The sequence below is a fragment of the Amblyomma americanum genome, chromosome 3, assembly GCF_052857255.1.
Source record: "Amblyomma americanum isolate KBUSLIRL-KWMA chromosome 3, ASM5285725v1, whole genome shotgun sequence".
Taxonomy (NCBI): Eukaryota; Metazoa; Arthropoda; class Arachnida; order Ixodida; family Ixodidae; genus Amblyomma; species Amblyomma americanum.
Genome location: NC_135499.1, coordinates 191879820 through 191907375, shown reverse-complemented (window position 1 = coordinate 191907375; position 27556 = coordinate 191879820). Strand labels below are relative to the sequence as shown.

The 27556-nt window shown below is 42.0% G+C and overlaps 1 protein-coding gene across 7 annotated transcripts in view; it reads left to right on the top strand.

The window, feature by feature from the left end:
• LOC144125713 (5'-AMP-activated protein kinase subunit gamma-1-like) overlaps positions 1–24632 on the top strand; it is a 261476-nt gene extending 236844 nt beyond the window's left edge. For all 7 annotated transcript variants that reach the window (XM_077659350.1, XM_077659349.1, XM_077659353.1 and 4 more), the window contains 12 exons: positions 4374–4477; positions 6754–6835; positions 7802–7860; positions 7965–8010; positions 8278–8329; positions 9246–9372; positions 11300–11380; positions 14149–14271; positions 14716–14787; positions 17385–17459; positions 17886–17979; positions 23449–24632. In XM_077659350.1, coding sequence (XP_077515476.1) covers positions 4374–4477; positions 6754–6835; positions 7802–7860; positions 7965–8010; positions 8278–8329; positions 9246–9372; positions 11300–11380; positions 14149–14271; positions 14716–14787; positions 17385–17459; positions 17886–17979; positions 23449–23612 — 1079 coding nt within the window. In that variant the 3' untranslated portion in view covers positions 23613–24632. The remainder of the gene's footprint in view (positions 1–4373; positions 4478–6753; positions 6836–7801; positions 7861–7964; positions 8011–8277; positions 8330–9245; positions 9373–11299; positions 11381–14148; positions 14272–14715; positions 14788–17384; positions 17460–17885; positions 17980–23448) is intronic.
• The last annotated feature ends 2924 nt before the right edge of the window (positions 24633–27556 follow it).

The window sequence follows — 27556 nt, the reverse complement described above, 5'->3', positions numbered from 1 at the left end:
GTTAGGGGGTACAGCTGGCGTGGGCAGTGCTTGCTAGCAAGCTCCTGTTCCGTCCCCTAGTTGGGCTCCATGGTGGGTGGCTGGCACCATGACCGAAAAACAAAATTTTTTATTGCTCCACCCCTTTTCAAACCTGATCGCTCTCTAAAAAGAGGGCGGAACGAAGCAGAAGATTTTTTCCCTAAAAAGAAACAAACATTTTCAAAGTTTCATGTTATCCACAGTGAATGCGAACAAAAGCAAGCCCGATTAATATCACCATTTCTTGTGTCCAAATGCTTAACAGATGCCTTGGGCCCTGGCTACAAGGTATCAAAAATGGCCAGCGGTGACCTACTTCTTGAATTGCACGAGAGCATCTAGTGCTCGAAACTTTCAAGCATTGTTTCCATAGGGGACATCACTGTCTCCGTGACTCCCCACTGATCCCTTAACACAGTCCGATGCGTTATCTCAGAAAGTGACTTCATCCATTTAACAGAAGCCGAAATGCTTCAAGGGCTCACCAACCTGAATGCAATTGTAATTGACATTCATCGAATCAAACTCCGCAAGGATAACAAAGAAATAGATACCAAACACATGGTCCTCACATTTAGCACCAGCACTTTGCCCGAAACGATCGAAGTTGGATACTTGAAAGTCAACGTCATACATTATATACCCAATCCCCGCCGATGTTTCAATTGTTAAGAGTTTGGCCACCGCTCACAGACTTGCCGCGACCGCAAAACCTGCGCGAAATGCGTCTCGGACCACCATTCTGAGGATTGTGACGCAGCACTGCATTGCGCAAACTACGAAGGAGACCACGCTGCGTACTGCAGAGCGTGTCCTTCCTGGAAAAAGGAAAAAGAAATCATCTCTATAAAGACCAAAGAAAACATTTCATTTAAAGAAGCAAGGAGGCGTTTTGTGCTTACCAACACATTCTCCTTCACAGCAAAACCTAACTTCGCTGATGTGGTGTGCGGGGGCGTAGCACCACACAGAACTCTGGCACCTGCCGAGGCCGCTTCCACCAAGCCGATGGCAGGGCACTACACGCCCCAGGCAGGGACAGCGAAGGCTGCTCTGCAACCCTCAAAGCAGGGAGCGCCGGTCCATGGGTCGGCATCCCGCAGGACTTCCCCCCGTCGGGGGAGGCTTGAAACTAACACAACCGCGGCTTCTCCGCAGCCCTCCAGTGCCTCTGGTGAAGTGATGGATACAACTCCCACTCCACTTCCTTTACAGCGGTGGCGGAACAGCTCTCTCTCGAGAAAAAAAAACAGGCCCCTCATAACGGGTCCAAAACATAAATAAACCTTATAAACTTCCCACCCCAAAAGATGGCTTTTTTAGTTCAGTGGAACTGTAGAGGCCTGTTAAGGAATTGCAGTGACATAACAGATATTTTAGGGTCAGCGTTGCCCGTAGCCTTATGTCTTCAGGAAAGCAATCTAGGTCCACAACATATGAATATCCTGAAACATTACAAAACTTCTAGACGTGATCGCGAGCAGGCAAATAGACTCTCAGGAGGCGTCGCGATTGTCGTTCAAAGCGGCGTCCCTGCTCGAGAAATCAAAATCAAAACAAAACTTGAAGCCGTTGCGGTCAGCATTTAGAAAGAGCTTATGATACAACATGGAGGTTCGGGATTCTTCAGGACTTAGCTGAGCTCGGCATCCGTGACAGAATGCTGAACTCCCTTAAAGACTTTTTGTCTAACCGTTCATTTAATATCTTCCTAGGCTCAACCCTTTCGAGGAATTTTTTTTTCAAGAAAATGGAGTGCCTCAAAGGTGTATTTTAAGCACAACTCTCTTTATTGTAAAAAGAAATTCTCTTAGCAAAATAGTACTGAGGTCTGTTATGTATTCACTTTATGTAGATGGCCTCCAGATAGCTTGCACATCCTCCAATATGTCAACATGTGAAAGACAAACACAATTAACAATTAACAAACTGGCATTATGGGCAGACAGAAATGGCTTCTGGTTTTCTGAGCAGAAAACAGTAGCCATTATTTTCTCACTCAAACGAGGATTACAGGCAGATCCAACCCTGCATTTGAATGAAACTGAGTTGCACGTAAAAAATGAGCACAAATTTTTAGGTATAACATTTAACAAAAAACTCACTTTCCTGCCTCATATTAATGCATTAAAAAAGAAATCTTCCCGATCACTGAATATACTCAAAGTCCTTTCACATAAACATTGGAGTTCTGACAGGGCAAGCCTTCTGAAAATTTACCGCTCTGTGGTACGTTCCTGCTTAGACTATGGCAGTATAGTATATTGTTCAGCAAGGCCATCGCATTTGAAACGACTCGACCCAGTGCACAATTTAGGTTTACGCCTTTCAACTGGTGCTTACAGGACGTCACCTATAAACAGTCTTTATGTTGAAATCAGTCGAGCCGTCACTTACAGGCAGAAGAGCCATGCTCACATGCTCGTACATTCTAAAAATCTGTTCACTACACAAACATATTTGTTACATCATCGCTACAGAGTGCCCATCTAGAGTACTCTTTAACAATAAACAGCAAGCTACCCGTCCACTGCTCTTGCGATTTGAAGACATGTGCCAGAACCTCGGCGTAATAGACATATTGCCAAGCATTTCTCGAAGGCAAGGTACACTTCCGCCATGGTACAACTTTCCAGAAATCTGCGATCTCACTCTTACAGATTTCCGTAAAAAACAAATTCTGCAAGAACATATAATACAAGAATTCCTTACACTTGAAGAAAAGTACAGTAATTACTCAGCCTTTTATACAGATGGTTCAAAAACATACGTTTACGTTGGAAGTGCAGTGGTACAGGGAAATTGGAATAAAATAGTAACACTTCCACAGTGTGCTTCTATCTTCACGGCAGAATGCTACGCTATCTGTGTAGCCTTAGAAAAGATAGTAAATGAGAACCTCGCCAACAGTATTATTTACACAGACTCGCTAAGTGTGCTCCCAGTCCTTCATTCTAGAAATGCAATAACCCCGCTGCTTGGCGACCTCATACACAACATTACAACAGCCACAGCTCAAGGACAAAATATAAGACTCTGCTGGGTACCAAGTCATGTCGGCATAAAGGGCAATGAAAGAGCAGATTTGTGCGTTGCTCAAGCTTGTGGCAAGCAAATAAAGAATGTAAACGTGCCCTATAAAGATTCCATGAAATTACTACAATGTAAGGCAAGGAAAATTTGGCAGTCCACATGGGACAGCAAAGTAAATAACAAGCTACACTTAATAAAACCAGTGCTCGGTGAATGGAAGTCATGTGCGCACCAGAAACGTTTCAACGAAGTAATTATCTGCCGTCTCCGTATAGGCCACACACACATTACACACAACTTTCTGCTAACAAAAGAAGACAAACCAGTTTGTGCATGTGGAGATGAACTTACAGTCAGTCACATTTTAATTTCATGTTCGAAACTGGAAAAGCTACGGAAAAAGTGCTTCTCTCCGTTTTATAACCAATGCATTCCTTTTCATCCATCACTGCTTTTAGGTAAAAATGCAATTGTGGACATGTTTGGCATTTTCAGATTTTTAACAGAAGCTGGTGTTCTTAAAAATATGTAAAACATGACCCAGTACTTTGCCTGATACACCTCTGCCACTTTCTCATTCCTCAGAAAAAGGCTGAGGTTTTTTATTTTGATTGGTTGGGGGCCTCCAGTCCTTGCCCAGCCAAGGACGGCTGATGAGGGTACCCAGCCTCCTTTGAAACCCTTAATTTTGGCCATTTGTGAATCTTGTTTTGCTCTCAATACTGGGCAGAAGGGTATAACCTTTTAGGCATTCTACACTGCCATATTCTTTATACCTTTGTAAAAATCTACAGAAAACAATTTCTTATACCTTGAGCTTAGCGCATGATAGCCTTAGTTGCTTATGCGCCACTAAACTCAACACAACACATGTTCATGAAGTATTCGTATTGTCAAAAAACAAGCGTGATGTTTTTCTTTTTTGTCCAACAAACATGGAGCATGTATGGGCAGGTGGGTGATATTTGTGACACGGAGTTCACAGGGTTGCCCTCAGAAATTGCCAAAACAGAGCTAGGTCGTAGTATGGACAACTTTGACGTTAATTTATGCAGAACTTAAGTGCTTAATGTCTGTTTAATTTAGCATGAATGGTCACGAGGGGGAGGAGAACCTGCAGTACAAGTTTCATTGGGATACAGCAACCTCAGAAGGCCCTCAGACTTGGGCTTTAAAATTTGAAGCTTTGCCGAAGTGCTGTTCATTATTCCTCAGACATTTTATAGAAGCAGTGAGCATGGTACTAGTGCCTCTTGGTTTGAGAAAATGTCTGCATTTGCAACTGAATGCTGTTTTTTTTTCTTTGTTTTCTGCTGCAGGTGAAGATGAGAACATGCTGTTTGTAAAGTTTTTCAAGTATTACCGCTGCTACGATCTCATTCCTGTCAGTGCCAAACTTGTTGTTTTCGACACAGAACTACTGGTAAGATTTCTGCTTGACTGCTTATGAACAATTCTCTCTACAGGTTCCTTCATATGTCTGACTTTTATCAGGGGTGCCAACTCGGTTTGAGAGTTATTCATTTGTGCACTACTTCGGTGAAAGGTCCTGTACGAAGCGATCATTTTTTTTTTTTTAAGCAGCATGCAGCTTGCTGCTGTGTGTGCTGCATAATGTAATGTGCCAATATGCATGTTAAAGGGACCATGAAACAATTTTCACTGTGATCAAGAAAAATGGAGAAGTGATAGGCATTTCATCGCTCATCTTTTTGCCTCAAAAATATTTGAGCTATCGTCATTAAACCAAAGATATCGCTGGTGATTAAAAATGACTCTCCTCCTCTTCCCCATCAACTTGTACACGCCGGCGCCCAATGAAAAAAAAAAATTAAGGAAGACAGGTTGGGACCTCCCCAAGGAAAATATGTCGCACATTGACACCTGATTTGTTTACTTCAGGAAAGACACAGTGAGTGACCCCGGAACCACCGACAGAAAGATACAGCAGTAGTTCGAAACTAATACCCATGGCTAAGGAGCTTATGCAGTTATTCAAACGACTTTTGCCACTACCAGAACTATACTCATGATGTGACATTATAGTTGCACTAATGGCAGCGCCCGGCTGCCTGTCGCTCATCATGACATCTAGTAGCACCCCACTAGATTTACAGGGCTTTTGTACAGCACCGTCAGGTGTCCCGTAAAGTCAGTGTAGGACTCCAAGAAAGTTTCTGGACATGCTCCAGCCAACAAAACTCAATTCCATGGACCGGATTTCTTCTCGCTCGCTGTAACAGCGCCGTCAACATCCGAGCTTCTGATTTGTTTGTACAATAGACTGCGTTAGTTCAAAACTTCAGTATGAAGAATTGGTTCATAAAATTAGGAGTTGTACCTGAATTGAGCCACTTCCAATAATGGGGTGGCATTCTCTGTTGGTTGGCATACAGTGACCACATTGTGTATGCATGGTATCGAACCTGTGTCATTGCTGGACAACTTCCGCCACACGGGCTTGAATTATATGTTATGGTGTGAGGAAGCCCAAACTGAGTCTCTTTGTGGCCAGCACTTGAGGAAGAAGCAGCAGAACACTTGGGAAGCGCACAGCAAAGCTGAACCCAGCAGCTAAGGAAGGTAGCAGTGCTCCTTGAGACAAGGACCACACATGTGCAATAAAATGCTTTGTCGCAAGAGATGCGCCCATGTTGGACTGCAAGAAACATGCCATAGCCTCCTGTAAAGCTGTGCAGTGCCTAGACACTGACCTATGCCATGCCATGCAACGACACTCATGCTTGCTGCAGTATCATAACTTCAAGGAAACAAAGTGACCATGCTCATCCCCAGACGATTGCTGTGACTGAGGTGGCCTCTTTATTCGTTATGGCTTTCCCTAACCAAGTTCATTCAACCGGAGCGTGTTTTGGAGTGCTAACATCGCAATGTAGGAGTGCAGTAGCGTGCCTATTTTTAAATCTGGTGGGCTTGTTTTAATTTTTTAAAAAGAAGCCATGCTAAAGGGATATTACAGAAAACAGCTGAAATGGGCGTTTCTTAACATTCTGTGCTACTTTTTCACAGAAAAATTTGCACTAATGTCAACAATATGAAATTTCGCGTATTTTAATTTGTTACGTACACAATAAGAGAAATGGGGCACATTTAAAACGATATACTCAGTGCTGGCAAAGACAGCTGCCTACAATTCTGCACCTCTCAAATCTTTGTGCAGCATGTGGTCATTTTTTAAACTGTGGCATTCTTGCTTTAGGGCTCTTGGAACAATTCATGAGGAAGCTGCTCCAAATTGAATTCTCACCTGCTACATAGCCTGCTCCAAAATGCTCTTGGCCATTCCCATCACTTTCATATGCACTTGTCTCCCATTGTAGGCAAAGTCTTGAAGCAGAATCCTTTTCATAGTGGGCCTTCAAGATTGCAGCAATTCTTGCTCTGTGTACGGTCTTGGGGACTATGGAGCAGATAATGAAATTGCTTTGCCGAGTGCCTCTCACTAGAATGCATGTGTTAATCTATTTGCAGGTGTTCTAACAGTGGTTTGCATTTCAGTTGACTGCCACAGTCATAAAGCATTGGAAATGACTGTGTATGCCTGTGTAGTCTGTAGCCTGTAGTCTGAGTGTGTAGTCAATGTATGCTGCCAGGATCATTCTTTGTATTGATGAAAGTCAGAACAACATACAGCTTCATTACATGTGCATACTACAAAGGTGTGCCTCTTGTTTACAGGTTAAGAAGGCCTTCTTTGCCCTTGTGAGCAATGGTGTGAGAGCAGCTCCTCTCTGGGACAGCGCCAAGCAGGAGTTTATTGGTATGTCTCTCGCTCTAATATCTGAAAAACTAAAGTAAATGGAAAATGAAAGTTATGAATACACAGCTGCTTTGAGGAAGAACGTAGCTATGCCAGCCACAGTAATCCATTTGCAGCTGTTGTTTACACACCAGGTATGTGCTCCACTGTATTCTAGTTGGGGGTAAGTTTAGTGGGAGACACGTAGCTGTTACAGTAGTGTCATGCATACCACACTGCACAGCTAATAGTAGTGTCCGGGTTTTGAGGATGTGGAAGGTTTGAAGTATTGATGTTTTGCCCTGTATCACCATGCAGCAATGCTGCTTGCGATGGTCAGATTTTGCCCATGTCTGTGTTTGCTTCAGTGGCTAAGCATTTTCTTGCTGGGCATTATGTGATCTGGCCACTTTTAGGCCTTCCATGAATACGATCTGCTTGCCTAAGATGAATTCCTCCCAAGGATCTGTTAATGTTTGCCCCCCTAGGACATTCTGCAGTGCTGTATTTGAGGCACATAATGGTACAGCTTGTCTTTACTAAGAGCTAAATTCAAAGTATGTATGTTTGGAGAGTCGAGTATTTGATAAATGTATCAGTGTATTTTCCTTTATATTGTTTAGCTGCAGAAGAGGCGTCTCAAAGGAATTTCAATGTAACAGGGTTGATGTACTTTGAGCTGTCATGTTTGTCTCCAGTTGGTAACCCTGTTTTACAGAATCTGTGCATGCAAACATTTTATTTATTTCTGTTAATTTGAGATAGTAGAAAAATCAAGGAAGCATTGTACTGCTAACTCTGCTACAAAGATTGGGACATGCTTGCACTATTGCAGTCCCAATTTCTTTTTGTTTTGCTACAGGCATAAGTATGTAATCTACAGCAATTACATTAATTCCATATATTTACCTACAACCGTACTATTACTATCATAGAAAGTGTATTTCTACTATTACAGAAGTGGCATTTCTTTCTTCCTGCTTCCAGGGATGCTGACCATCACAGACTTTATTTACATTCTGAGGAACTACTACAAGTCTCCCCTGGTGAGTTATTGGAAAATTGGTTGTGTTTGTTCCAGTGCATAGCATTCAGGCTTTCTTCTTGCCATGCGGATGCCTCAGAGACTGACGTGTAGTGTCTGCTTCAGGTGCGAATGGATGAACTGGAGGAACAGAAAATCAAGACGTGGCGTAGTAAGTCATATTGAGTTCAGACTTCGGTTTTCAACTACCTTTACTGCATTGGGATAAGGCACACTGTTATCATCACCATGAATTATATGTGGTTTTATAAGCAGCTGGCTCTTTCACTGAGTTATTTCGTTCACATGGTATGCATGGGTTCCTTTGTATGCCACATTGTATCCATTCATGATGTTCTCTCTTCATTTTTACCACTTTTCTAGTGACATTCACTCTGTTGTTAATGTACACTGAAGAGCCTCTTTTCCTTTTGTGCAGAAGTCCTCAATGACACATCAAGGCCACTGGTGCACATTGGACCTGATGCAAGGTGTGTTTCTGCTATTTGTGTAGTTGAATTAATATTGTGTCAAGGCACGGGCAAGTTATGATTATTGCATTTCACATTCCTCATGCTCTTATGGAATGCTATCACACCCTAAAAGACGATGCACCCTGAGAACCAGCATGATGATTTATTTGACTTGTTCTTGTTATGTTAGGGTCATTTTAATTTCATTTTTATCCATTATTGCTATATGACCACACGTGCCTTGCTTGTATGTCATGGTATGGCATTTTTGTGAGGCAACACCAAGGGCAGTTTTGTCCCAAACAAAACTTGTGACATTCAAGGTTAATACAGCATGTATGCCCCGTCAGCTTCGTTTTTGAGTGCAGGTTGAGCTATTAATAATATTTTGGTAAATTTGGGAGCGTGTGTTGATAATCACATTACTGTGGCTGAATTTGTAGCATATGTAACATAATCGACATTTGTTATGCTACATGGCATAACAAATGGTCATTTGTTAGGCTACATTGCATTGGCATTATTTGTCATGCATGGTTTTTGATCCCAGCATGCTCTCAAGGTTGGTCAGTGTACTAGAAGTGATACCCAGACCATGTCACAGTTGCTGGAATGCAGAAGTAACTAACATGGCAGTTCAGAATAACGTAAATGGGCAGGTAGAAGCAGTGTGAGGGCAACACCTTACCAGTACAGAATAAGCAAGAGTGAGCAGCATAAATTTCTTGCTTAGCAGCCTTCAGTCCATTTTCGGTTTGTTTGGCTGAGTGCAAAAATTAAAAAACAAATCTATTGTGCAATGGAAAAAAAAATATTTAGTTTGATATTGTCTGTATATCTGAAAGAACCATTCTGCTTTCTTCGGGAAGTCAAGCTATTGAATTATACATGACATTATATGCCCACATGCTTTACTGCTGGTTTTCTGATGCAGCCTGTGTGATGCCATAACTACGCTGATCCACAACAAGGTGCACCGGCTGCCAGTCATTGACCCACAGACGGGCAACGTGCTCTATGTGCTGACACATAAGAGGATTCTGCGCTTCCTCTTTCTCTATGTAAGTGGTCATCAGAGAATGCATGCTTGGCAACATATGCAGATTTTAGGGGCGGCAAGGTGGGGAAGATTCCTCGTTTCTGATGGAATAATTGCAGTGACCTTAATATGCTTTATAAAGAAATTGTTAGTGCACGTAAGACGAAACTCAGGGATTCTTATACTGGGCTCTTTTGAGTGCTTTTTGGGTTCCCCAATTCCCTAAGTCCATGCAAGCTCCCTTCCCCCAATCACTCCTTTACTGACTTCCTTTTGGGACTAACCATACTGTAATTGCTTATGGCAGACTGTTCCACTATACAACCAGTCATTCAGTGAATTTTGACACTTTTTGAAGGACAGTGCATCAGCATGCTATTTTTGGCATGCATGTTTGGCAGCAACGGACGAAAGATAAGGCACAGAGGGTTCCTCAGCACCTTTTCAAGGCCTTTGGGGTTCCCCAAGGCTAAAAGGATTGAGAACGCCTGCCCTACCCTTTTCGTTTCCATCCACTAGTTGAATTGCCTATAAATCTGCACCCCCCCCCCCCCCCTCCCCTCCTGGCACCAGGAGAGAGCGCATAGGTCATCTCGAAAGTTATTCCAGCTGCATTGCTGGCTTATCACAACAGAGGGGAATGATAGGCTGCACAGAGCATGCATTTGCAGTGTGCATGCATGCTGCATACTCAAAAAACTAGTAGTGCACGTGCAGTTGGGGCTTTTGAACATCTGGAAAGAAATTTGCTACTACAGTTACTTCTCTTTTAGCATATTATAAGCTTTCAGTCTCTTTCTGGCATGTAGCCAAAGCGAGGCAACATTCCTTTTGAACATGTCTTGCTCCCAAGTCTGTGTACAGGTTCATGTCTATCATAAGCAAGTTGTTCTTGGAAACATGTGCAGAGCAGAACAAAATGAATAACTGGCTAGAGAACTTGGCATGACATCTCCACTAGCTGCCAAACTTTGTTTTGAACACAAATCTGACTCTGGTTGTACCTTGTTTTTTTTTTTTTCTTGCCAAATTGTCTGTTAGCAGCCCAAGTCATGCTATGCATCTGCATTAGGGCAACGTTTTCTAATTTTGGATGAAGATGGATTCCGAGTGTACTGAAGAGAGACTTGCAAATACCAGACGTCACAAATTCACTATTGTTGCTAGTGTTGGAAGCACAGTGTAATTTATATGCAGAGTATTATACTTTAATGCAACGGCAAGGACTTGTACAAATCAAGCATTGTAATTTGCTTATGTAAAATAGGGTTTGTGAAAATGCCGTGGTGGTGTGAGGTTACAAAATAAAGTGATTTATTATGAATGCAGGAATTTAAGTAGATGAAATAGCAGATAAATCTGCTTTATATCTATCATATCTCTCTGAAATAGGGTTTGTGAAAATGCCGTGGTGGTGTGAGGTTACAAAATAAAGTGATTTATTATGAATGCAGGAATTTAAGTACCTAGATGAAATAGCAGATAAATCTGCTTTATATCTATCATATCTATGTGAACTACATAACTGTACCACTCGGGAAGATTTATTTCTTGTAATCAGTCTTGAACATGTGGAAGCGCATGAAATCTATCTTTCAGTGGCTGCAACTTTGATTTGAGTAAATTATTTTGCGTTTAAAGAGAAGGTTGAAATGGAGCAATTAAAGAAAAGTTTATTTGTGCCCTCACTTAAAAAAAGTTCCTATCTGAGTGCATTTGTGCGCTTTAGAAAAGCTTTGGATGGGTCAATATGTTGGTCTTGAGCTAAAGCTTTCTCTTTTTGTCTCCTGCCAAATGTCATATATGACTGGGACATGTAATAATAATTCTCTTGTATCCTGCTGTCTGTGACTCTAGCGGAATTGTAACAGCCGCATTTACTGCAACGTTTAGTTCATGCTATTGTTGTGTATTTAAAAAAATTGCACTGTCTGTTATCTCTGTCGCAGTATTATGAGCTGCCTCATCCCAGTTACTTGGATCACACTCTGCGGGTGTTGAAGATTGGAACTTATGAAAATATCGCCACGGTAAGCCCTGGACCATTTGGTCACATTTTGTAGCGGCCTGTGTCTCACCAAGTGTGTCGGGTGCCTTGGAGCTTTTAAACATTATCTAAAATTTGCAGGCACATGCAGAACTGCTTTGTTAGCCACACTTTGTTTCTCTGCTCTCATCCTGTGACTGATTAGAGCCTCTCCAATTAGCTATCAATAATTAGGTGCTGCAGTGGCTGTCAGTGTAGGCCTGTGGAACTTTTATACAGTCACAGGGCATGGAAGATGTCTTGATATTAAAAATGTCAGGGATCCCTTCTGTCATATCTGCTCCTCAGATGTGACCTTTTTAAAGATATAAATGTGGGATTTTCATCGAATTTATTTTTACTTGCAGTTTGTGTGTTGTAAAGTAGGCTATGCTTTGCAAGCTACTTAAGTGAGGATATCTGTTTGTATGAGAGGAATTCTAAATACTCAGGACTTGGACCCTTTGGCTTTGTGAATATATCAGATAGATGCTGGGGAACCATCTTTAGTAGTCCTTGCAAATTATCTCACAGTTGGCTATGTTTGTCAATTTACTTCGGCATTAAAAATTTAGCAGTTGCTTGTGCACAGGTAGGTCTCACGTTCATATCCTTATTGTTCTTGCTTGGTGTGTTCTGGCCTGGCATTAATGCAGTTGAGTGGTTAAATGTGCTTGGTCCATTATTGTGCATCTTATACGTATGTTGCTACATGTTGTTCGTTTATCACTGCTTATTCCACTCCCGCTTGAACTATTGTAGCCTTATCTGGGGAGCTGCAACACAGAAAAATCTCAACAAATTACTTGCATTACAAAAAAAAGCAATGCGGATTGTAAAGTAATTATCAAGGTTACATCATGCCAGAGAAGTATTTTTAGAACACAAAATTATTCCACTAACAACAATCTGACTATCGCCTCAGCCGAACACTTAAACAGGAATTTTTGAATAAAGCAACCTTTATTCAAAATCTTTCTGGCCTGAAAAGGCGCAGACAAAGGTATGAAACAAGAAATAAGGACATGTGTGAAATCAAAGCATTTCGAACAATGTATGCTACAAACTTTGGAAAACCAGCTTCCACGACTTAGTGATCTATTCAGCCAGAACATAACACCCCAGTATGTCACCTTTCAGAAACTCTTAGCTTACTTTGTTTCTTAAACTTTCAGTGATTATTTTTTATGCAGTGAAAGCCCAGTCGCTTTGCTGAATGCTGGTGCTATTCTATGTTATTCCCATTTTTTCTTTTCAAGTTTATTTGTCATGTCGTTGCATTGTGTAAATTGTCAGGATCCTTTGTTTTTCTTTTGCCATGTGATTAGGGTTGTATTCTTTTTATACATAAGTGCCAATATGCAGCTCTTGTTTAATTTGTTTATATATTGCTCTGTAGTGCTCTGTGGTCACCACGAGTAGTGTTCGTTTTTCTCTGTATAATGCCATATTTTTGCATCACTTCGGATGCTTTTGCCAAAACGGGGGTGCCGTTGCTCTGTCAAGCTATCGAAAGGCAGCTTTTGCTTTGGTCCCCCTGCATCATAATGTATGACGTGATGATCAAATAAAACATTACGATTATTATTGCATTAAACGTCTGAGGACAAATTGAAGTTTGGCCTGTATTGACAGAGTACCATTTTTTAATTACAAGGAGAATTCTCTCACTGAAAGCCGAGCTGTTATAAGCTAGAAAGAATCAAAATACAGGTGTCGCCATCACTGGCCAATTTTGCAAGCAAAATGTGCAAGTCGACACCAATTTTTGGATCCGAATTGCAGATGCTATGCTGCACTGCCATTCACTTCAAAACAGTGGCAACATGTCCTTTTCGGTAAGGGTGTCACGGGTTTGAATCGACTGGAAGAGTGTTAAATCCAGTTTTCTCAGGGATAAGTGCATCTTTTGCTGGCAGACAAATGTGAACATAGCCAGAAAGAGGCAGAGAAAAAACTCCAGGGTTGCACTTAAGTCTGCTTATGTGCAGTAATGCAAAAGCATTTCTTTTACCTCATGCGCGTCCGCCATCTCGCCTACGCGTGCCATCTGCTGGATCTGCGCAGTAGATTGCGAGCGGGGGGTTCAGTAGGTGCCGCATGATGGCACTACAACTGCACTCCAAGCGCAGAGTTAATTTGCCGGAAATGTAGATCTGTAATTTAGATGCTCCTAATTGCTCACATATGCCTTAGTACATATCTTGAGAAGATGCATCTCAGAGACACCTGTGCTCTCTAGGCTCTCCTTTATTCAACACCAAACGTTGAACCATTGTGGCAGAGTGGAAGCGTTTCCGTCTCGCGCGCCGGATGACCGGGTTCAATTCTCACCTATGCCGCTATTTTCTTTTCATTATTTTTATTCAGTTCGTGCAGACACGCTCTGTCCAAAGCTTCTGTCCACAACTTCCGTCCACAGTGCCCATCCACAGCTTCCGGTCACGCCACTCATGAGCCAAGATATACTTTTGTGATGAAAGTTTTTACAGAGAACAGTAATTTGATGCTGCTGGCCTCAGTCTTCAGGTTTTTTAAATTTTCTTTACAGAGTTAATTTTTTGTGTAACTCAGTTCTTTTTTTTAGTGAAATGTTTGAGAGTTTGTTCATGTGTTTTTCCTATATCCTATAAAATAATTAGCTCAGCTGTAACCAAGTACAGAGTACTTTATTTTAAAACACTACGTGGTTACAAAAGCGCTTCCTGACTTGACTTAGTGTGTGCTCGCTTTCTTTTTTTTTTCTATGTCCCGTCCCTGGCTATGCAACAGACAAAGCCTAGCACGCCGCTGATTGTGGCACTGAACCAGTTCATCAAACGGAGAGTATCAGCGTTGCCAGTGGTAAACGACCAGGGGAAAGTGGTCGACATATACGCCAAGTTCGATGTCATTGTGAGTGATGCCCTTTCCTGTGGCTTTTGATAATGGATCTCCAGTTGAATTCATTATTTGAATAATTCCTGTTCCTGTTCGAATAATCCTGTTTGAATAATTAGCGGATAATAATTACTTCCTTATGCTCTTTCTCAATCTCCTGACAATGAAATGCTTCATTGTCTTGTAGCATTACCCTTTCTTTTCTTTCAGTATTCTTGATTTTGAATGCTCTGGCTCTGTCTTGTCTGTTTGTTCTTCTTTACCATTATGGTGCCTTTTTATGCCAGAAAGATTGGTTCACGTGGTTTTTCCTTTGTGTTGTTTTACATGGGCCGATTTTCTGCGGACTTAATTGTAACTGTGCATCAGTTAATCAGAGTTCTAGTTCTAAATTTAGCTTAGGTATTATTGTATGTTGGTCCTACGTCTGAGTTCATTACCATTTCCTGATTTTTGCAGAACTTGGCAGCTGAAAAGACATACAACAACCTTGACATTACAATCAAGAAAGCTCTAGAGCATCGAGATCAGGTGAGCCACTCTTTACCAATGCACTGTGTGAAGGATGTTGGTTTTGCGTGGTAAATTATCTACCCGTACATTTCAATTTTCCCACTCATTATATTTCCGTATAAATTCTGGTCGCATTCATTAATACATACTTCGTTTGCAACCAGTGCGAGCAGTCCTTTTCTTTTTTATAGCCTTAAGTTTACGGAACTTGTTGGAGTTGACTGCATAATAGTATATTATAGTTCCCCTGTAATAGTTGATACAGTCTTATTCAAGCAGTCTTTATAATGAAGTAATTGCTGCATATCTTTATTTTGTTTCTAACTGGATGTGCTGTTTATTTAGTATCTGTATGCTGAAATGGCTTTTGCTCTGAGTACTCACATCATGGAAATTTAAGGAACAGGTGCAGTAATAACATTATCATGTAGTTGCTGTGATAAATTGATAGCAGGAAGTGGAAATATGCAGTCACATTGTGTGACACAATGTCTTTTGGGTTAGTGTAGTGTTTTCAAGCTTTGTGACACTATAGTTGGCAAAGCATGAATTTTTCAAGCCTTCAAGTCATCTAGTGCCGAAAAACTTGTGCAAAATAGCACTGGAGAAGTTTCAAATGCTAGGTTGTGCAAAAAGGCACGGAAATTGACTGTGTAACAGTGACATATGGGGCAGTTTGTAGATACTTAAGTTGAAAGTTTTAGCTTTTGCTTTAACTCATTTGGACTGCTTGTCTTGCTTGATTGGATAAACGAAAGAAGAGGGGAGGCTGCACTGACCTGTGATTGAGTAGAAATTTTATTCTCAGTTCTGCTATTCTGTAGTATTTTTTGAAATCTTCTTCCATCCCATATTATTTTCTGTATATCTCAAAAATTTGTGCTGTTATATATGTGTAATGAATTTGGTTTACTTTTCATATCGGTGAGTTGAGCACAATACAACATAAACTAGTATTACGTCATGTAACCTTTAGGTACCTTTGATAACCGGGTGTGATTTTTCCCTCCTCGTATCCATTAAGGGGGGAACACGGCTTTCAACACCAACACTTATTTTGTAGCGATAGCTACATTACGGTAGCATTTCGAGCCTTCAGTGTGGCGCCAGTGGCGTGGCTGCATCGCCACTCTGTCACGTGGTTGGTCACGTGGTGGGGAGCAGCTGCTGGCGGCGCGGCGCCATGGCTGGTCTCGTGGTTCGTCACGTGGTTGGTCACGTGACCAGCCACTCGGGCAGCTGTAGCTATCGCGTCACTCCAGGCTTAACCAGAGCTAAACCACCACCAATTTTTTTTATGTACTATTTTTATTAAAATATTTTTGCATGTTATAGTTGTCCTTGTCTTTATTTGCGCTATACATTTCCATCCAGCATTTGGTAACACTGGCCGCGGTCGGTGGAGTCCCGTATTACTTCGCTCGCCAATTACAACATAGAATAAAATCAGCTTTTTAATGTGGAAAAACGCTAAAGCTCCCGTGTGCTGTGTGATGTCAGTGCATGTTAAAGATCTAGAGGTGGTTAAAATTATTCCTTCCTTTCTTCTTTCACTCCCTCCTTTATCCTTCCCTTACAGAGGGCGCGGTTCAGGTGTCCCTCCAGATGTGAGACAGATACTGCGCCATTTCTTTTCCCCGAAAACCAATTATTATTATTAATGTTTGACTCTATCAAACAAACCGGAGAAATCAGAATTCATGAGCATATAATTTTGTCTCATGATTAGCTTTTTGTTTAGATACAACAAAATCTATAACAACGTTATATTTTTTGTTGCAGAAGAATTCTGTTCAGCAGTCCTTAATGTGGGTGGAGCTTCACTGCAGATTTGAGTTGTAGGCACCTAAAGTAATGCTTTCAAATTTAAATGAACTAAATTTCAGCATTATTTCCGAACAAATTTTTCTGCAAATTTTTTTTTCTGTGTGGTGACAATCTTGATTTTTTTTCCCCAACAGATTTTTTTATTTCATTTTTTTACACGGCAGTTAGTGCACACATGTTTAAAGTGTAAACAAGCTGCCATACTAAAAATTTACTATCCATCAAGGACCAAGATTGTCATTACATTAAGTGCAGTTCTGTGAGTTCAACAAAACAAACTGGGTCAAAATAGATAAAACAGTTGCAAAGCATTTTGCTTCACAAGGTGAACATCTAGTCATAAAGCGAAACGGAGAAAAATTTGGATATTTCTTGTGTTTCCCAGATATGCAATGCCACATGGTTCACGAAAAAATTTTTTACAATACTTCTTTCCAGTGGATTTGAGCTAAAAACTTCCAGGACAGCATAGAAAACAAGGCATACAAGTGGATACAATGATTGGGGAAAAAAAAAACTTTCTTTTGAGATTTTTTGTACTTTTAAACCTGCATCCTCCCTCCTTAATGCTTTAGCAGAGTGGGTTACTTGGATGATAATGGGGCGTAGTTGTTGTGTTTGTAAATTGTGAAAACATTTATCTGTATGTGTAAAATGCACAGGCTCTTCTGGAGTACTCCTATGAGCTGCTGCTTCTTTACTAAAGGTGGTGCAGATGTAACGTGATGCGACAGGACCCGACATCGACAGGAAACTGACCATCTCGATGTGTGCTCTTTTGTCTGCAGTATTTTGAAGGCGTGCTGAAGTGCACATTGGATGACACTTTGATGGCTGTCATGGAGAGGATTGTCAAAGCTGAGGTACTTCCCCTTTTTTCCAGTTCTAGAAGTGCTGGCAGCACATATCTGCTGACCTCATTAATGAATATTGTTCTATGCGACTCTGGAAACACTTGGAATTGTTGTTTTTATAGCTGTTATTACCTAGATACAATTATAGGGTTATTTCTTTATCAGATTTCAGGTTCATTGAGCCCTTATCATGAGGCGGTGTATCTGTTACCTCATCACTGCAAAGTTTTTGCGAGGATATCTATGCTTTAATACATTGTACAATTTTGTTAGAAACACTTGTCCCCTCATGGCTTTAACTTAGTGGAAGTATGTGATGCTTGTGTCTAGGACTGGTAAGAACATCACAAGCTACTTGTGCTCATTTGATGCACTGTTGGGCAGGTTGTGTTATATTCCGAGCAGTGCATGAACCAACTTTCTTCACTGTCCTAGGTACATCGATTGGTTGTAGTGGATGAAGAAGACCATGTGGTTGGCATCATCTCGCTGTCAGACATCCTCTCCTTCTTGGTTCTCAAGCCACTAGGTAAGCAATGCCTTTGGACTGACAGCATCAAACATCCAAAAGTTTATCTCTCAAATTTTTCAATGTACAGTAGACTCCCGTTTACCCCCCACGGTGGCTTAGTGGTTAGGGCGCTCGGCTACTGAGCTGGAGTTACCGGGTTCGAACCCGGCTGCGGCTGCGTTTCAATGGAGGCGAAACGCAAAAGGCACCCGTGTGCTGTGCAATGTCGTCGTCATCATCATCAGCCTGACTACACCCACTGCAGGGCAAAGGCCTCTCCATGTCTCTCCAATTAACCCTGTCCTTTGCCAGCTGTGCCACCCTATGCCTGCAAATTTCCTAATCTCATCTGCCCACCTAACCTTCTGCTGCCCCCTGCTATGCTTGCCTTCTCTTGCGATCCACTCCGTTACCCTTAAGGACCAGTGGTTATCTTGCCTTCATATTGCATGACCTGCCCAAGACCATTTCTTCTTCTTGATTTCGACTGGGATGTCATTAACCCGTGTTTGTTCCCTCACCCACTCTGCGCGCTTCCGGTCAAGAGTCTTAACGTTACACCTATCATTTTTCTTTCCATGGCTCGCTGCCGTTGTCCTTAACTTAAACAACCCTTTTCGCTAGCCTCCACATTTCTCCACCGGTAAAATACAGCTGTTGTACACTTTTCTCTTGAGCGATATTGGCAAACTGCCGTTCATGATCTGAGAGAACCTGCCATGTGCGCTCCACCCCATTCTTATCCTTCTAGTTATTTCCCTCTCATGATCCGGATCAGCTGTCGCTACCTGCCCTAAGTAAACGTATTCCTTTACCACTTCCAGCACCTCGCTGCCAATTGTGAACTGCTGTTTCTTTGCTAGGCTGTTAAACGTTACTTTGGCTTTCTGCATGTAAATTTTTAGACCCACCGTTCCGCTCTGCCTGTCTAGCTCATTAATCAGTGCACATTAAAGATCTCTGGGGGGAACCATATGTGCTTTGGAGCCGGAAAGGTGTGAACCCTCTAGGTGTTGGAAATTATTGAAATTATTGGGAAGCCCTCCACTCAAGCACCCCTTCCTAACTTTTTTCTCTCACTCCCTATTTGTTGCTGTGAGGTTCAGGTGTCCACCGAGATGGAAGGCAGATACTACACCATTTATTTTCCTCAAAAACCAATTTTCAATTTTTACTTCTGTTAAGATGAACTCAGTTAAGAGGAACTCTGGTAAGATGAACAGTGTGAGACCATTTGTTTGATTTCCGATGTGACTCAAAAATCTGCTTAAAATGAACTGTTTCATGTGTGCCTTGGTTAAGACGAGATTTTGCAGCAACTGCGAACCACAGCGACCCTGCAAAACCACTCATGGGACATACATCCGCATGGTACTGACAAGGAAAGAAAAAATATATAAAATTCTTCTGTGCAAGAAAGTTCACCCCCCCCCCCCCCCCCCTTTCATCCAATATAGATGGCTAGAGCCATCTATATTGGTTGAAAGGGGGGGGGGGGGGTGAACTTTCTTGCATAGAAGAATTTTATATTTTTTCTTTAGCCTGCTCACTTTTGCTCAAAGCTGCAGGAAAGCCGTCTTGCGGATGCACATTCTTTTGGACCGAGATGCCAAGATCTCACATAATCAGATCTTGGCATCACGTTCACATCCGTCATGTGGTGCGTGTTGCCTCCCAAAGACGATAAGGCTCGTATGCGCAAAGTGCACCCGTCCATTGACTTAGGGCTTAAAATCTCCCAGGCGCCACAATAATGTGTTGTGACGCCATGTCAGTTAAAAATCTATCCACAATCGGAGTCTTACTCCACTTTGTCATTTACTTTATTTGCTGATTTTAGCTTGGAATGAGACTGATCGGGGCTGGATTTTCAACTGACATGGTGCCACAACACATTATCGTGGCGCAGAGGTAGCCAGAGATCACCACCGTGCACATTGCCTGCGGTGGACGGAGAGGCATGTGGTGTGCCTGCTTGTGGAGTTGATAACAGCTGTGCTGCAGAAGGAGCGAAATAAGAGATACCCCCACAGCTATCCTTCTGGGCACCTTTGAAGTGCTTGAAGCAGGAAGAAAAGCAAATTTAGAAAACACACAAATAGCAGCCACCGTGAGATACAGTAGAAAAAAAAGAGACTGAAGCAAAGAAAACTAGACCAATTCCATTTTCGAGTAGGATCATGTGAGCTTGTTTCATGCTCTGTCTTCAGCTCACTTCATTTGAAGTGTGATAAATGCTCAATTTGCAATTAACCTCTCTCTAGAAAGATATATTATTCATTTTTTTCATGTAACATATATATGGACACTTAGCATGCTCGTTTATCTTTTTAGGTGTACTATTATTAAGATGAACAAATTTTCTGGTTCCTTCAAGTTTATCTTAAAGAGGTGGAGGCACCAAAATTTTCATTTTATTGTTACTTTCAAATGCGAAATATAATAGTAAACATGAATCACCACGTGGAAATTCATTTACGGTCAGTACCTAATTTATAATTGAATTTATTTTCCCATGCAGTTGCATTTCGGTTTCAGCAGTCGAAAGATGATTGTGATGTCACAAGTAAGCACCAGATCATGTGAGGCATACAAAAACTGCAGTACTATAGCTGTTTATTCCCTTGCTGCCATCTCGGCTTCTGGAGCATCAGTGAATCAAGGTACAAAGCAGCAGTTATATTGCAGTTTTTATATGCCTCATGCGACATCGTACTCACTGTGATGTCGCAACCATTGCCTGGCAACTGAAACTATGTAGGAAACAAAATTCAAATATAAATTACTTAATGAGTGCTGACAAATTCCATGAGGTGATGAATGTTTACTAATGTCGTATGCATCATTCCAGAGTGAAAACACAATCTGGAAAATTTGATGTCTCCACTTCTTTAAAGGGAGTCTACTGTACTTAGAAGCCAATACAGTTATAAGTCACTGTCATGTTCTGTTTCTCTGCCTCATGGGCAGTGACAAAGATGTGTGATGGCTTAATGGAGTAGACATCAAATGTATCTTTTTTATTTATCTTTTATTTCTGCTATAAACATTGCATGTATTGTCAGTAACTCAATGTGTTATGTACCAATGGGCAGGAGGTAATATAATATCATGAAACATCTCCAGAGAAGTTTTCTTTGAGTGTGAAGTTGATGGAGTCCACTTGTGCGCAGTTCAGAGTCAAAATAAGGTATGGTTTAGGCATTGCTCGGCTTTGACACTTGTCTGAATACCTCTTTGTATACACAGAAAGCCTTTAGCAAGCCTTTTGTGGCCTTAAAGTTTGCCGTATCTACTCGTTTAATTTCGGCAGGGTCCAAAGTGGATTGCATTTACATTTATTACACGGCTAATGTTCAGTGGTGCATTTTAAGAGTGGAGGGTGAGAAGCACTAGCCTAGCTTAGCAGAAGTAGTTGCTACCCATAAAACTAGATCAGAGTTGACAAGGCTTGTTTTGTCAGTTTCAGTTCACTATAATATGTAACTACATTATACAAGCACCCAAAGAATCTACAGACAAGGGCCCCAGAGTCGTAAACTGAAATGTGACCTGTGAGTAGTTGTGACAAAATTGAAATAGCATGAAAACAAAAACAGCAAATAAGCTCTCATTTAAGGGAGATAGCAGGAAGAAAAAGAACATTCATTGAATAAACAAAAAAAAGGAATAAAAAGCAGAGAGACTTACTTAGACACCTTAAAGGCAAAACAGCATGAAAAACAAAAAATACGATGAAGAAGTAAGTCATATAAGAACGTGTTGACAGTGCATACTAAGAAATAAAATAACCATGGCAAAATTCACTGGTCGTTTACCCCTGTGGTACTGCTAATTCAAACGATAGCTGGAGTGCTGCAGAACATTAATGCCAATTTATCAACAATGGTTAGGGGTGCCTTTTCTTTTGATTGTTGCAGTAGCTGGGTGTGGTTTGTGATGTTAGAGGTCTGGGTGCGTGCACCACACTTGCAACCGTGTGTCATGCAAGATCACTTATTCATGTAAGGCAGGCATCCGCTGAGACAGACGTAGCGATGACAAGAGGGGAGAGGCGAATTCATGACATTACAGCTATCTCCACTGAGTTTTAAGCAATCAGTGATTCACATTCTAGCCAGTCAGCATGGCGCATTGTTATGACGTCGTGTTCGCTGACGAAGATGCATAAATTGGAAACATGGCCCTAACAGCTGTCGCTGTAAAAGGCCGTTGAAAAGCCAAATATTAGTTTGATAACAAAAAACACCTGAGGTCACATATAAATGCGTGTAATTAGGGTGTTGCTTTAAGTGCATAGGGTCAATCATTCCATAATTTATGGCACTCGGCTGTTCACCCAAAAGATGTGGGTTCGCTCCTGGCAGCGGTGGTCAAATTTCAATGGAGGCGAAATTCTAGAGGTCCGTGTACTGTACAATGTCAGTGATCGTTAAAGAACCCCAGGTGATTGAAATTTCGGGAGCCCTTCACTACAGCATCCATCATAGCCCGAGTCACTTTGGGATGTTAAACCCCCATAAACCATAAACCATTCCATAATTTATAGCAGCAAATGAGGATGTAGAATTTCCATACTTAGTGTACCATTTAGGAAGCAAGAATTTGATATTAACAGCAAACTTCATCCAGTTGAGATTTGTGAGCAATTTTGTGGCATTGAATTTATTAGGAGATTGTTTGGTATAAGTAGTCTATAAAATAAAATAGCCAGATTGTACTTGAACAAGTTGGTGAGTCATAGAATGAGGGTTAAGTAATTGGCTGGTACTAAAATCAAAGAGGACTGTAAGTAATGATTTGGGTCACGTGGTTTTGTATGTAAATAGAAACTCCTGCAGGTGTTTTTCATGTACTATCCATACCCTTGTTCCTTCCAGTGAGGATTTGTAGTTCCCTACTTTATGCTGGTGTGGCTCATCTCATCCTTCTAACAAACAAAAGATGCATCGGTTCCTGAATGCAATACTGCTTGAAAGTCTCAAGGAGTAAAAGCCTAAAAAAAGGTTTCATTGGTTGCTACCTCCTCCTTCCTTTCCCTGCACGCTATAGTCACCGCATAGGTGCTTCATGTTTCGATGGCAGATGCCACAGCTAGCAACATCTTTTCCTTCCATAAAGTCACTAATAATAACTGCTGCTTCCATCTGTGTGCCTGATGCAGACTACACATTCTTTTGTCTCATATCAGATTCAGCAAGGAAGCAATACCCATAGTTGTAGTATGGAGCTTATTTGTGAAGTTTACTAGAAGCACTTTTATCTGAGGGTGTGCATGAGTGTGGGCATTGCATTTTTTGTAACTGTTGAAGCAACCAGTTGGACGAGGAATCAGTGAAAGGAAATCAGCCGTTTATTTCTATTTACCAGGTGGCCACATTTCATGATGTTTACTACGTTGCTGAGGTGTACATTTTTTCCTTTTCCCTGTTTTCTGGGCAGAAGATGAGTTATTCTAGTGTATTCATTTTATTTTCTTCTCTGTAGGCATGGAGCGGCCTGACAGAAACCGAGCCTCTGAGGCTACCTCGCTCCCCGTGCACGAAGAGCATGAGTCGGAGGAGTCTCATGATGACGATGGCGGTGGGGCGGTTGACCGGAGCCAAGCTGAGCAGAGCACCTCGGAAGGCCAGCCACCCGAGGAACCGTGAGGGCCAAATCAAGCGCAGACACGGAAGCACATTGCCTCGTCTTTCCAAGGCGACAGCTACAGCAGTTTTCGGATTCTGCTGTCTTCCATACAAGGAGACTTGCCCTGGAGCATCTTCCTCACTTGGAAGCAAATCCCTTGTTAGTGCAAAAGAGCTCATTGCCAAGTCAAAACCTCTTGGAAGACATTTCCTGGCAGCCAGAGCTACACATAGCTTGCCGTGAAGAGGTGCTGAGCACTGTGCTGTCATTTCCTGTCACTTTGGTAATGGCTGTCATGCGAGTGCATGGCAGCTGTGAAACCAACAATCTGCAAAGGAACTTCCTCAAACAGCAGTGCATCATTGCTAGAAGAATGTTTTCCGCCTGACTGTGGGCTGAAAGTCTGCCCTTGGTGAGTGGTAGGCTGGTGGAAGGAGCCTGGTGGAAGCCGAGAAAGCACGTACAGAGACACAAGGAACCTGCAGAGGTGGTCATTTAGGTCAGAATACAGTTCAAACGCTTTCTAGATTGTTAGGCCGTGTGCATTCATTGCCGATTTGTTGTTGGATCTCGCGATTCATGTTACTAAATGGATTACGTTCATCTTCAGATGAATTTGGCATTGTGCAGCAGATTCGTGCCTCTGCGGTACCTTTTCGTGCTCTTGGAGCTGTGTACATAGCATGCACAAGGTGTCTGTGTGGCCTGAGCCATGCCTGTCGTGTTCTGCTGTTTTCTTGTTGATTTTTTTCACTTCAATTCCCAGCTCTATTGCTTGGGGTTACTGTGCTGTTTGGAAAAAAAAAATGTTTCGATGTTAGGTTTGTCAATGCCATATTGCTGTAAGAATGGACAGGATGAATCGGTACCTGCCAACATGCTTTATCTAGAAATGCCCGCCATGAATATGGTTTACAAACCAAGAAGCCAAAACTGAAAGGAGAGTTGCTGTAAGAATCTCTCCTCCGAGTGTATATAGTTGAAAGACCATACATGTCAACAGCTCTTTTTCTGATCCATAAAGAAGCTTGTTTTTCATAGATGTGTGTCTCGTTTCTTTTACAACCACTTTGTTTATAGTTTGCACCAACTGGCAGATGCTGCAACCACTGGTAAGAGACATTAGTAATGTAAACAGTGAAGACGGTAGCTCATCGGCAGCTGTAAGGCTGAAAAGCCATGCATGCTTGCTTATCTAATGCACTAGACTCGTGCAGCCCCGTGCAAGCTGCAGGTGGCAAGTCAGTGCAGCAGCCATAACTATGCATGTAAACTATTCATACTCTACTAGCCACTGTTGCATGCTGTGATGGTGGTCTGGAGTTCACACACCTAGTCTTGGAAGTTCGCATATTCAATGGCAGGTTTGGTGATTGCCGTGAACTTTTGAGACAAGTGAAATTTTTGCACAGTGCATGCAACTTGCAAGTAGAACACAGATTGCTCCTCTCCCCTTGTGAGGTACCAGTAATTTCTCTACAAGGCAAGGATCAGCTGCTAGTGCATAGTGACACTGGGACCAAGCAAAGTGAGCAGCTCAAGAGTGTATGCATTCACTGCATGGTGCCCGCATGTTCAGAACTTGGAGTGGGCATCACTTACTTTTGTCCCTGATTGTACCAGCCTTTGTTTTTTGCAAAACACTTTTGGCAAGAAGCCATTCTTTAGAGAGCACCTCTTAAGGTTTAAATGTCACACAGTTCCTTAATATTGGGGATAAAGATTGCACCACACAATGCAGTAGTCTGAGAGCCTCAAGACTGTTGATGGATCTGTTTTTAACGGCTTGCATGAAAAACGAGACAAAGAGTGCATTGTTATTAGCAATATGGACAAGATAAAAGTACCTAGCCAAAGGGTTCTACACAAAACTGTACAGCAGCCAATGTAATCGAAACATTAATGAGAGAGGCAGTAAAGCACTGCAATGAGACATCTCGCCAGTAAAGAAAGGCTTAGTAGCAATGTAAAGGTGAAAAGCAGCTGGTGAAGATCGGGGAACAGCAGATGAAGGTCAGAGGGGAGCTTGTGCTAGAAAAACTAGACACCCTGTATACTACGCAATGCCTTGTGACCTCAAGCATACTAGAAGTTTGGAAGAATGCTAACAGTATCTTAATTCATAAGAAAGGAGACATCAAGGGCTTGAAAAATTACTGGCCGATCAGCTTACCGTCTCTTGCCTACAAGGTACTTACTAAGGTAATCACAGATAGAATCTGGGCAACCTTAAGTTCAATCGACCGAATGATCAGGCAGGCTTTCTTAAAGGATACTTGATAATAGACCATATTCACACTATCAATTAGGTGATAGAGAAATGCGCAGAGTATAGTCTGCATATATATATAGCGTTTATTGATTACGAGAAAGCATTTGACCCAGTGGAAATCTCGGCAGTCATGTAGGCATTGCGGGATCAGGGTGTAGAAAAGTCTTACATGAAAATACTGGAAGATATCTATAACGACTGCACAGCTACCATAGTCCTTCATAAAGTCAGCGATAAAATTTCAATAAGGGAGGTTATCGGGCAGGCAGACAGACACGATCTCGCAATGCTATTCAGCGCTTGTGTACAGGATGTGTTCTGAGGCCTGGTCTGGGAACAGTTCAGAACAAGAGCTAATGGAGAATACTTAAGTAAACTGCGATTCGCTGGTCACATTACCTTGCTAAGTCATTCAGGAGATGACCTGCAAAGCATGATTTATGAGACAGGCAGAGCAAAACGGTTGGTCTAAAAAATTAGCTGTGGTTTAAACTTTGGTTAACCCTGGTGTGAAGCGAATGCTTCCTTTGCATGGCACACTGCCGATGGGGCAGTTGCCATCCGCCACATTGGATCGATTGTGATGACGTCAGTAGGTCACATGACCTGTCACGTGACACCATGTGGCTGCACTCCTCTTAAAAACCAAGCGTAGTGAAACTTTCGCTTCAAAATTAACATGCAGATAACCAAAATAAACAGTCTCGCAAGGGAACAGCAGTTCCTTTTGGTAGTGACTGCAGCGGTGTCCAAGTGGTTGAGCATCCGCCTCTCATGCAGGAGGTGCGGGGTTCAATCTTCAGTGCCGCCGGGTACCCACCGGTGATACAATGGGTATAATGCGAAGGCAAGATAACCACTGGTTCTTAAGGGTAACTGAGTGGATTCCAAGAGAAGGCAAGCGTAGCAGGAGGAGGCAGATGGAGGAGGATGGGCGGATGAGATTAAGAAGTTTGCAGGGATACGGTGGCCACAGCTGTCAAAGGAAAGGGTTGGTCAAATGTTTAGGGGTATCCCCCAAGGTGGAGTAGATTTGTAATAAGGGAGTAATTACTCATTGACATCCACCCGAGTTCAGCCATACGGCTACAAACAAAAGCTATGCAGCTTTCTCAGAAACTTCGTAGTTTAAGAAAAATTCATCCTGGTCTGGGGTTTGAACCCGGGACCACCACTACACTGGAGCAGTCGCTCTACCAACTGAGCTAACCGGGATGGCAAGCTTATGGTAGGGCGAGAGCGAATTGATCAATAACTCCAAGTGGGAACAGTGCGCTCAGGTGGATGTCACTGAGTAATTACTCCCTTATTACAAAGAAAAGGAGAGACATGGGAGAGGCCTTTGCCCTGCAGTGGGCTAGTCAGGCTGATGGTGAGGATGAAAAACGAGAATAACCGCTATGGCAGCTTTGCATGATACACACTGTCCCCCATCCTTAGTTTTACATTCACCAAGCTTAACCTAACATGTATATTTTACGAGTGTTCTGCTTGTCGAGTGTGAAGCATGTGGTTATTGTTCTCATTAAGACGGGCTTGTGGCAAAGCTTGAAGTGTTTCAAGTGTTCTGCTAACTACCTTAGATTTGAAGTAGCTGCATCTTTTGATCTGGAAAAGATGAAACATGATTTCAGTTTGCATACATTACATCTGACTAAAACCTCCCAGGGTGGTTGCATCATGCTCAGGATC